This window comes from Delphinapterus leucas, chromosome 5 (assembly GCF_059928025.1).
Source record: "Delphinapterus leucas isolate spDelLeu-1000000601 "Yukka" chromosome 5, BTC_Dleu_Yukka2, whole genome shotgun sequence".
NCBI lineage: Eukaryota > Metazoa > Chordata > Mammalia > Artiodactyla > Monodontidae > Delphinapterus > Delphinapterus leucas.
The window spans coordinates 61,334,663-61,347,393 of record NC_143133.1 but is presented as its reverse complement, the minus strand read 5'-3'; the positions used below and the strand labels follow the sequence as shown (position 1 = coordinate 61,347,393).

At 37.1% G+C, this 12,731-nt stretch overlaps 1 protein-coding gene across 1 annotated transcript in view; it reads right to left on the bottom strand.

The window, feature by feature from the left end:
- Positions 1-275: 275 nt before the first annotated feature.
- DTHD1 (death domain containing 1) overlaps positions 276-12,731 on the bottom strand; it is a 67,933-nt gene continuing 55,477 nt past the window's right edge. Inside the window, exons 9-11 of the mRNA XM_089911250.1 lie at positions 11,668-11,900; positions 2,284-2,354; positions 276-723 (exon numbers count right to left, since the gene is read on the bottom strand). Coding sequence (XP_089767376.1) covers positions 332-723; positions 2,284-2,354; positions 11,668-11,900 — 696 coding nt within the window. The 3' untranslated portion in view covers positions 276-331. The remainder of the gene's footprint in view (positions 724-2,283; positions 2,355-11,667; positions 11,901-12,731) is intronic.

Genomic DNA, 12,731 nt, shown 5'->3' with positions numbered 1-12,731 from the left:
TGAATCAGTTGCTTGGAGTCCTGGGTAAGTAGTTTACTTTTATGTAGATAACAATAAAAAAAAAGGGATTCTGTATACCATACCTTTCCTTTACACTTAAAAAGCAACCCCAGCTATTAAAATACACACAGGGCAAACTCTATTACAAATGCTATTAAGTTTGGCTGCAGAACATGTATCACTGAACCATGAGTGAGGATTCAGACCCACAGATGCTTTTTATTGTCTGATTAGTGCTTCTTCACTTGTCTCAATAACACATCTATCAGAGAGATTCACCTCAAACAACATTACTTGGAAACTGCTAGTAAAATGTTGACAGAAACGGTCTTCAAACCGACTGTGACACTTTTCCTAGGGCAAAAGAAAGAGCAAAGGGGCTGAACTCCACCACATCAGACCACTGCTGGGGTTCAGTGAACACTTTATTTTCCCACTTGAATTTGAGCTCTTCTGCAAGGTCACTCCTGCCGATCTTGCGGAGATGGCGAGCCAGAAGACGAAGTTTGTCCGTGGAATTTGGGAGTGATCTTTTCCAAAAGCAAAGAAGTTCGTGGGTCTGTTCTGTGAGATCATCAGGGTTCTTCAGTTTGATGAGCTGAATGGTGCTGTGGCGAAGGGGGAGGGATGAGAAGAGACACAGGGCGTTTTCTTCTGAGAGCTCGTCTGCCAGCCAGTAGAGCAAGTTGTCCCACAGGGCTTCTGCCAGGCACACGTGGGACACTCAGTGTTAGGACCCTTTCATGGCGGATGTGCTCATCTAACCCTCCAACTGTTCACAGGAAACTTAATCTCTGGTTTGGCCTCTGAGAAGCAGAAAGATTTGGGACCAGCCAGATGGACAGTTGAGAGTCTTTGAATCCCTGCCCTTTCTGGGGTCTTCTTCTGAGGGAACCACCTATTGCAAAGGGTTAGAAATGCTTCTCAAATTTTAACTTCCCTGAGATCCAGTAGGGCTCATTAAAATGGTGTTTAGGCCCCCACCCCAGATAGTCTAATTAAGTAAAACTAGGATAGGGGCAAATCTTGGCATTTTTAACAAGTTCCCAGATGATGCTGACGCTGAGGTCCTCAACCACACTTTGAGTAGCACTATATTAGAAGACATTTTTAGATTCAAAAACTACTTCCCTTAATTTGTACTAGCCTGATGCATAAATTATAGCAGCAGCTAGGCAATCCTCATGCCCCAACCCCCCAACTACACACACACACACACACACACACACACACACACACACAAACTCACCAAAATTCAATATCCAAAGAGAAATTCTGTAGAAGGTCCATTTCACCAACATTCCCCCTGGCTTCTGGACTATTTAGAACTACACACATCTCTGAATATATCCTGTAAGTTCAGCATACCCCTTCCCTTACCCTGTGACTCCTGGCTACCACCTAACCTCAAGATTCCAATTTTCTGTTATTTGGTTGTTATTTATTTTATTGTGTAGCTCAAATCCATCGCTCTCAGCAAACCCCTCAAGCCCTTCTCTCTTCTTGCACACATCAGCCCTAACTTGCATCACAGTCATTTTCTCCCACTCATGCAAAACTCTGCTCCAGTTTCCCTGGTTTGGTGTCAGAAAAGAATTCTATGTCTGCCACCTTTTACTCTGTTCTTTCCATCTACCTACTCACATAAATTGCACCTGCTTTTACACTATAAATCATGCCACTTTTCTGTGAAAGCTACTCAGGAAATGGAGCCAACACATCCTTCCCCTCCATTGCCACTTTCAAACCAACATTCTGCTTCCCCCTTGCAATATATTCATTTTATTGTCCATGCTACATGGGTAGGCTTTCCTCTCTCCATCCACATCAACTGTCTCCTGCCGTTGGCAGGCAGCAGCAACAGCAACCCTGTTGATAGTCAGTCATACCTCTGACCACATGATTTCTTAATCTTGTCAACATCACTGACCTGTGTGGTGTCTCCATATTAAAAACTGACTTACATGGCCAATCCTTATGTTTCATCATTAGCTAGAACTATTCCACTTCCATGGCTTCAACTGCTCAATATTACTGCTCACCACTACCCCCTAAACTTCCACAGCTTCTGTTCCTTTGTTCCTGCTTAATATGTTTCTTGCCCCATCCCTAATACAGCAAGTCCTTTGACGCCCGCAGTCATTCCATCATCTCTGCCTCTGTACCCATACTGCCCTAATGATCAGCTGTGTAGGTCAATAATGGTCTTGCATCCACCTTAAAATCTGTTGTCCTCTTTAGCTTTCAATGTTCTCAATTTGTCAATCTCCAATTCTGTCTTACTCACATTGCAGTCAACTACAGGGATGCCCAGGGTTATGAAATGATACTGAATGTGATCAACAAGCTCTAAGCTTTGTACACAATTTAAGCCTTTAGCAGCTTACAAATCCATTAAAAACTTTGTTTCTTGAATTCAATTTAAAATTTTCCAGAGCAAAGACATAATACTTTCCTACCATCCTTAAGCCCCAATCTCACTCTTATTCTGTTTCACTCGGCCAGTGTCAGTCTCTCCTAACTTTCCCCAAAGCCATTTGACCAGAGTTCTCATAACCTCGTTTTCATTTCAAAATCACTTTCTTACAGAATCTCACTCCTCCATGTTTGCTGGGTGCCATCCCCACAGTGTTTTTCATCTAATAATTTCTCTTCACACCTGTTCCTTAACCTCCTCGTCAGGTTCTTTCCATTCTTCCCACAGGCACTCTCAAGCCTCCCCTTTCCTTGCTTCTGCTGCTGTTTCAAGCTCTCAGGCTATCTCTCCCCTCTCTCCCCATCATTTTACCATAAAATCTTTTCATGCCTATTGTAAATCTGATACCTTAAGTCCATCACTATCAACTCCCTCCTTAAGCCCTTGCTTTAGAGGTTATATAGCCTCTTTTTTAAAAATTTATTTTATTAAAGTATAGTTGATTTACAATGTTGTGTTCATTTCTACTGTACTGCAAAGTGATTAAGATATATATATATATATTCTTTTTCATATCCTTTTCCATTATGGTTCATCACAAGATATTGATATCCTCTTTTAAAACTCTATTAAAGCCTTATTTTCCAATCTTTCTACAGCCCTCCTAAATACTACTTACAGCAACTGATTCTCAGTCTACATCTTCTCCGACTTCCACAGAGCATTTTACTCCTTCCCTTGGGTTCCATGGCCTGCCCTGCTCTTCCTCTTCCCTCTCTTTTCCCTTTGCTGACTGTCTTCCTCCTGATTGTGCTGAATTACTGCTTCCTATCTCAGGCCCTTTCTATTTCTGTCCCCTCCCCTCAGTGAATTCACCAACTGCCTTAATAAAGGGTTCTGCATAATTGCCATAAAGATGCTCACCAAACTTGGGTTAGGAATGGATGAACACAGTGAGAACTTCAACAGAGACAGAAAATATAATAAAATACTAAACATAAGTTATAATTGAACTTAAAAATACACTTAAGGGATTCAACAGCAGACTGGATAAGGTAGAAGAACAAATCACTGACCTGGAACACAAAGCAATAGAAAACCAAGACTGAGCAGCAAAATGAAAAAAAAAGAAAAAAAAAAAGAAAGAAAAGGAATTTTAAAAAGTAAATATACCTTTAGGAAAACATTAAATGGAATAACTTTCACATTATCAGGGTCCCAGAAAGAGAAGGAAGAGAGAAAGAGCCAGAAGAATTCTTTAAAGAAACAGTGGCTGAAAACGTCCCTAATCTGAGTAAGAAAAGAGACATCAAGGTCCAAGAAACTCAGAGATTTACAAATAAGATGAACCCAAAGAGACATACACCAAAACACATTACAATTAAAGTGGTAAAAGTTAAGGATAAAGAGAGAATCCTAAAAGTAGCAAGAGAAAAACAACTTGTTACATGCAAAATAACCCCCCATAAGTCTATCAGCAGACTTCTCAGCAGAAATTTTACAGGCCTGAAGGGAAAGGCATGATATATTCAAAGTGCTGAAAAAAAATTTTTTTCCAACCAATAATTCTCTATCCAGCAAGCTTAGCATTCAAAATTGAAGGAAACATCAATAGTTTCCAGATAAGCAAAAGCTAAAGTCCATCACCAGTAAACCAGCCCTGCAACAAATATTAAAGGGACTTCCTTAAGCTGAAAAGAAATGGCACTAATTAATAGTAAGAAAGCATACAAAAGTAAAAATCTCATTGGAAAAGGTAAATATATAATAGGGGTAGTGGATCAATCACTTGTAAAGCAAGTATGAAGGGTAAAAGACAAAGGTAGAAAATTAAAATTACAATAATTAGTTAAGGAGTACATAAAATAAAAAGATGTAAAATGTGTCATCAAAAATAGAAAATGGGGGTGGGAAGTAAAAGATAAACATTTGGAATGTGTTCAGATTTAAGTAGGTACAAACTTAAAACAGGGTACTATTTACATTGAATGTTCTATGTGAGCCTCACAATAACTACAGGAAAAAAAAATAATAGTGAATACACAAAAGAAAATGAGAAAGAAATCTAAACAAAACACTAAAGAAAACTACCAAAACATAAGGGAAGAGAGAAAGATAAGAACAAAAAAAAAAACTATAAAAATAGCCAGAAAACAATTAACAAAATGGCAATAAGTACATACCTATCAATAATTACTTTAAATACAAATAGACCTAATGTTCCAATCAAAAGATATAGAGTGGCAGAATGGATTAAAAAAAAAAGACCCATGTATACACTGCCTATGAAAGACTCATTTCAGAAGAAAGGACACACAGATGGAAAATGAAGGAGCAGAAAAAGATATTCTATGCAAATTGAAATGAAAAGAAAGTGGAGTAGCTATAGCCATATCAGACAAATAGACTTTAAAACAAAGACTGTAATAAAAGACAAAGAAGGGCACTACATAATGATAACAGGATCAATCCACTAAGAAGATATAACATTTATAAATATATATGTACCCTACAGAGAAGCACCAAAATATATAAAACAAATAATAATGGACTTAAAGTGAGAAATTTAAGCAATACAACAATACTAGGGGATTTTAACACCTCACTTACAACAATGGATAAATCATCCAGATAGAAAATCAATAAGGAAATATTGGACTTAAATGACACATTAGACCAGATGAACTTACTAGGTATACACAGAACATTCTATCCAAGAGCAGCGGCATACACATTCTTTTCAAGTGCACATGGAACAATCTCCAGGATAGATCATATGCTAGGCCACAAAACAAGTCTTGATAAATTCAAGAAGACTGAAATATTATCAAAGCATCTTCTCTGACTACAATGGCATAAAACTGGAAATCAACTACAAGAAAGAAACTGGAAAACCCACAAAAATGTAAAGATTAAACAACATGCTACCAAACAATGGATTATTAGGAAATCAAAGAAGAAATAAGACATACTAAAATCTATGGAAAACCACCAGCAAAAGTGGTTCTAAGAGGGAAATTCTTAGAAGTGCAGGCTTACTTCCAGAACAAGAAAAATCCCAAATAAACAATTTAACTTTATACCTAAAGGAACTAGTAAAAGAAGAATAAACAAGTAGAAGGAAGGAAATTAGTAGAAGGAAGGAAATAATAAACATCAATGCAGAAAAAAATGAAATAGAGACAAAAAATAGAAACAATCAATGAAACTAAGAGCTGTTTTTTTGAAAGATAAACAAAATCAACACATCTTTAACTAGACTAACCAAAAAAAAAAAAAAGAGCACTCAAATAAGTGAATTCAGTAATGGAAGATAAGTTACAACTGATACCACAGTAATAAAACAGATCACAAGAGACTATTCTAAACAAATATATGACCAAAAATGGGCAATCTGGAAGAAATGGATAAATTCCTAGAAACATACAATCTCTCAGGGCTGAATTATGAAGAAATAAATCTCAATAGACAAATTACAAGCAAGGAGATTGAAGCAGTAATCAAAAAGTTCCCAACGAACAAAAGTCCAGGACCAGATGGCTGCACAGATGAATTCTACCAAATATTCAAGAAGATTTAATACCTATCCTTCTCAAGCTCTATCAAAATATTGAAGAGTTGGGAACACTCCCAAACTTGTTTTACAAAGCCAGCATTACTCTGATATCAAAACCAGTCAAGGACACCACACTCACACACACACACACACACACACACACACACACAAAATCCAGACCAAATCCCTTGATGAATGTAGATGCAAAAATCCTCAACAAAATATTATCAAACTGAATCTAACAATTTATTAAAATAATCACATACCACAACCAAGTGGGATTTATTCCAGGAATGCAAGGATGATTCAATGAATCGATAGCCACAAATTAATTAATGTGAAGAATCACATTAACAAATGAAGGATAGAAATCATTTGATCATTTCAATAGATGTGGAAAAAGCATTTGACAAAATTCAGCATCCATTTATGATTAAAAAAACTCTTAACAAAGTAGGTATAGAGGTAACATACCTCAACATAATAAAAGCCATATATGACAAACCCACAGCTAACATCATACTCACTGGTGAAAAGTTGAGAGCTTTTCCTTGAAGAACAGGAATAATACAAGAATGCTCATGTTCGCCACTGTTATTCAACATGTTATTGTAGTCCTAGCCATAGCAATTAGGCAAGAAAAAGAAATAAAAGACATCCAAACCAAAAAAGGAAGAACTAAAACTATCATATTTGCAGATGATATGATGCTGTATATAGAAAACCCAAAAGATTCCACCAAGAAACCGTGAGAACTAATAAATGAATTCAGAAAAGTTGCAGGATACTAAATCAATATACAGAAATGTGTGGCATTTCTGTACACTAATAACAAACTATCAGAAAGAGAAATTAGAAAAAAAATCCTGTTTACAATTGCATCAAAAAGAATAAAATATCTAGGGATAAATTTAACCAAGGTGAAAGACCTGTATATTGAAAACTATTAAACACTGATGAAAGAAATTGAAGACACAAACAAAGAGAAAGATATTCCATGTCCATGGATTGGAACAATTAATATTATTAAAATGTCCATACAATTCGAAGCAATATACAGATTCAGTGCAATCTCTATCAAAATTCCAATGGCACATTTTACAGAACTGGAACAAATAATACCAAAAACTGTATGGAACCTCAAAAGATTTCAAATAGCCAAAACAATCTTGAAAAAAAAGAGCAAAGCTGGAGGTGTCATGCTCCCTGATTTCAAACTATACTACAAAGCTAATCAAAAGAGTATAGTATGGCCATAAAAACAGACACACAGATAAATGAAACAGAATTGAGAGCCTAGAAATAAACCCACATAAATATGGACAATTAATTTATGACAAAGGAGCAAAGAACATACAATGGTGAAAGGATAGTGTATTCAATAAACGGTGTTGATAAAACTGGACAGCCACATGCAAAAAAAAAAAGAAAGAAAGAAACTAGACCACTATCTTACATCATACCCAAAATTGAACTAAAAATAGATTAAAGACTTGAATGTAAGACCTGAAACCATAATAATCCTAGAGAAAAACATAGGCAGTAACCTCCCTGACATCATTCTTATTTATGTTTTTGTGGCTCTGACCCAAAGACAAAGGAAACAAAAGAAAAAATAAACAAATGGGACTATATAAACTAAAAAACTTCTGCAACGTGAAGGAAAGCATCATCAAAATGAAAAGGCAACCTACTGAATTGGAGAAGATATTTGCAAATCATATATCTAATGAGATGTTAATATCTAACATACATTTAAAAAACTCATACAACTCAATAACAAACAAACAAATGATTTTAAAAATGGGTGGAGAATCTGAACAGTTTTACAAAGACAGAGATGGCTAACAGGCACATGAAAAGATGTTCAACATTTTTAGGGAAATGCAAATCAAAATGACAATGAGATATTACCTCACACCCATCAGACTGGCTATTATTGAAAAGAGAAGAAATAACAAATGTTAGAGAGGATACAGAGAAAAGAGAACCCTAATTGTTGTGGGACTGTAAATTGGTGCAGCCATTATGGAAAACATTATGGAGGTTCCTCAGAAAATTAAGAATAGAACTACCATATTTCCACTTCTTGATATTTATCCAAAGAACACAAAAAAACTAAATTGAAAAGATAGATGCACCCCTATGTTTATTGCAGCATAGAAACAGCATAAGTGTCTATTGATGGATGAATGGATAAAGAAGGTGTGGTATATATATACACAATGAAGTATTACTCAGCCATAAAAAAGAATGAAATCCTGCCATTTGTGACAACATGGATGGACCTTGAAGGTATTACGCTAAGTGAAATAATTCAGGCAGAGAAAGACAAATACCACATGATTTCATTCATATGTCTAATCTCAAAAAACAAAACAAAGGAACAAATAAAATAAACCCAAAACAAACTCATAGATACAGATATCAGAATTGTGGTTTCCATAGAAGAAGGGGGTTGGAGGGTTAGTGAAATGGGTGAACAGGGTTAACTGTATGGTGATGGATGGTAACAAGACTTGTAGTGGTGATCACTGTGTAGTGTGTACACATGTTGAATTATAATGCTGTACACCTGAAATTTATATAATTTTTTAAAAACTTACATTAAGAAGTTTTAATGGGAGGAGGTTAAGAATCAACATAAGAACAATGTAAATTTAAGTATATTGATACTGTAGCACTGTAAAATAAGTGAATAGAATTTTTGAGATATGAACTATGTACTTAATCCTCTCAAAAAATTGAGAAATGCCAATTTAAATAGTGCAGCAGATTCTATCATTCCCATCAACAGGCATATGACCTGAACTGAGTCTAGGACAAGAGGTGCACATTGGATTTTTTCTTTTCTTTGTGTAAACAATTTACCCCCTCAGTCATTCTTTCTTCGCAGATGTCTCATAGCACCTTGATGCACTGAGAGTGATTCTAGTGTTTATGTATTTTTTCACATACGTGAAAATTCAAGCCACATTCTTTATCTGGTGCCCAACCACAGAAGCAGTGGATTGTGGATGCACAGGAAGTCTTGGGCTCTTTTACACTTCCAGGCACTGTGCTGGTCTCCCATATAGCCTCATTATTCAGGGATTTTCAGTGCCCCCTTCCTATTCCTTCCCTTCCCTTTTCTTTTTTTTTCCCCCATGGTTTTTTTCTGTGCACTATTTTTGCCTTGCATACCACCTTTTAAATTTCACTGGTACTCAGGGTCAGCTCCAAGCCAAACAGGGAAGCCTCTGTTTGGCCTGGAGTGTCCCCTCCCACAGATTCTGTATCTACATGTGTTTCCTTGGATGCCTTCATTGGCAGGACTGGCTTTAATTTTTCCCTACTTCCCTTCTTCCAATCAAAAAGTGCTATTCTGTTGCATCTTCTCAGGATCTACTATTTGCTAAAGGAATTTTTATTATTCCTCTCAGATAACCTGATTTTATGTTAATATTGTATATTTTATTTTGCTTAATGCAGTTTCTAAAATGTCACTGTCAACATGTTACTGCTCAGGAAGATTGTCTGGCAAATTTAAACCTGGCTCTCAAGTTCTCAGTAATATACATATACCTTGTAAAAGGGTATAGTGGGGCTTATGTGGCAGTTTTTCTTTCACTATAAGTCTTTCAAGGGCATCAGTATAAAAGTATAAATAACTCAGATATGTACAGATATGTCTTATTTATGCTGCAAAGCACAACAGAGATCTCATTGACTTAGAAGTGTTTTTAAAAGATTGGAACCAAAGACAGCCATTCACACCTGGAAGGGGTATGTGTCTTGAAGTTTACAGGTCACTGTTTTTTAAGACTCCTTCAATTACTGACTATTCTTTCCATCCTTCTTAAGTACAACCCTGTTATTGAATTCTTAAAACTAAGCCAACCATTTTTTAGTTCAGATCATACATGTACCAGCTTGATCTTTTGTGTGCAACCCAATAAATTGGACTTGGGCACAACCTTTATTTTACCCAACATTGTTTTCCATGGCACATCTTAAAGTTTCCTTTCGTTGTATCTTTACACCACTCCAAGAACCAGCCATGATCAGTCTTGGCTGTACTTCTTAGACTGCCATCTCTTTGAGGGCCAATAAGGTATCTTGTTCCTATATTAATTCTTCACCATGCTTTACATGGTATTGACATATACACATAGGGTAGTAAAAACTGTTTATATGATACCTTCTCTTGACTTGAATGATCTCCTCCTTCAAATCTTACCATATTTACAAAGCCATTGGTCAAATTCCACCTCTTTTATCAACTACACTAGTCCCTGGTTTCTTATTTGTGAATTTATGCACTGCCACTCAATTTATCTCTTAACTCAATGTTGTCTTGTGTTGTCATCAATGCCATTCATATATCCTTATTCGCATATGTTTGTTTTCCCTCCCCAATTAGACTTTCAGTAATTTTTATATCCTTTTATTTTCAATCAAATAAATAATTTTATTAACATAATAATTTTTTTCCTCATCATAAAGTTTTGATCTCAAATAACTGTCAGGTCTGCTACTCAAATGAATTTATAGCTGGACAATTTATGGAACCCTGAAGATACCTGTTCCCTGTCCAGGTTAGTGTCCATTGCAGATAGTTCTCACTTTCCTTCTCCAGCCCCTCAAGGGCCTTTGCAAATATCTCTTTCATTTTATGCCCAGAATCCCCTGAAATGTATCAGAGTATAACATCAACTTGTACAGAATACCAAGATCTCATCTCCTATTCTAGTTTCCTTGTCAAAAAAGCTGAGTTAGGCTATCCAAACAAACTGGCCAGACAGATTATATCAGATAGTGTGTCACACAAAATATAAATTTTCAACAAAATACATCTTTCCTTCTTTGGTCTCACACAGAAACTAAAGTCCCAAAATACAGACAATACCATCCTCCACCCCTTCTTCTGATTCACCAATCTTAGCCAAGTCAGCCCCATTCACACTCCCAGTAGGAGTCTGGTCCCCTGTTCAGCTTCTTTAGCAGTTGCTGCATGAAATCATCTTCCAATAATAATGCAGCTCCTTTGGCACCTCCAGAGCTAGAGAACTCCATCTGTGAGTCTCATGAGCCACACACACAGACCCAACATTCCAGGGAGCTATCTGGTCGCACAAGAAAGAGCAAAGTACCTCAAAATTTAGAAATAACCCAAAGCCGAGGAACAAATGTGATTACAAGATTCCTTACAAGAAGCTTGCAGCTTCTCTTACCACTGCAAGAGGCTTAGGCACTAATTCTCATATGTAAGGGCATTTTCCAAATAAAAGTTACTTCCCCAAACAAAAATTTTTGACACTTACAACTCATATTGAGGTCATTAACCACAGACCATAGCAGAACCTTAGTGTAAGTGAAGACAGTGTGTAAACAGAGAGAAAAAGAGAAAAAAGACTCTCTTGCTTCAGCTTCTTTAGGTTGTCAGCCAGTCTCCATTGCTTGACCAGAATCCATTATCTATAAATGGCTGACCCTCTTTCAAGACAATTGCTTTTCTTTATCCACTGGACTAGGTCAGCCAACATCTATCTCTGCTATCTTTGCAGTTTCCTTCGCCTTCTCCTCCACCTTTTCATACCTTTCAGTCAATCTGCCCTCAATTCCATCATCTGGATTCTGAAGATGACTCAGAGTGCTTTTCTCTAAGGCTTCCACCTGGGTTTTTATTTGGATGAATATATGGTCCATCTCTTACAACTTGCTCCTATTCTGCCTATATGCTCTCCTGTGCACTCTGGTGCAAGACACAATAGTCTCCTGCATCTTGCTGATGACTGGAAACAGGAACTGCTCAAAATATTCCTTAGACCCCAGCACTTTCACTTTCCCTGGTTCCGCCAGTTCCACGATGTCCAAGAGCTGCATTTCCCCTGCTACTTTAGAATCACAGTGTGGACCTGAGCACAGAGCGGTGGACAAGCAGTTGACCTAGAGGTCAACCAGAGCTCTGAGTGTCATGGCCCCTTTCACCACAACGCTGTGCCTCTACTGAAACAAAGCTCCTTTCCAAGGTGCCACATCAGCAAACATTCATGTTCCTGTAAATGCTCTGCTTGACCAGAAAGGCAGTGTATCCAGTCAGCCAGTCCCCAAAGGCCAAGCCAGCTCTGGGCCTTCTCACCCCCAACAAGAGTGACTATGTGACCCCAGCCAATCAGATATTTTCTATTTGTCTCATCCTTGTTCTTTTTTTTTATCTTATGAAAGTTTCTTGACTTCCGCCCCATTTTGTAGTTCTCTGAAAGGAGACTGTCCACTTCATGAAGTCTTAAAGTTTATTTGTATGATGTAAATTGTCTTCTTTAATCATTTTAGCACCTCTTACAGTCATGCCACTGGTAGAACCTATTGTATCATTTTCTGTGTTTTCTTTTATATCAGCACTTCTATTTACCACAGGGTTACCACACCATACCCTCAATCAATTCCTGATAACTTTGAGGACTCTCTGTGGACAATTATGAAGATTATTATCACCACAAATTTAAAGTCTGTAGTTTCAGCTGGGCACCAGGGCTGCTCAGCAATATTTTTATGTATCCCTGGAGATTTCTTCCACCATTCCCTACAGAAGACATTGCAACTCTTTACTACTCTTTGCAAGATCTCTACCTCACCCTTGGCTACCACTCCCACCAAGGAGTTTGGTCTTCTACTCACTGAGAAAATAAGGCAGTATCCTCAAAGCTTAGTATTCATAAAAATGAATCTTGAGAAAAAGGCAAAAAAGTAAGCCCACACTTTGATAGAATTGGTCTC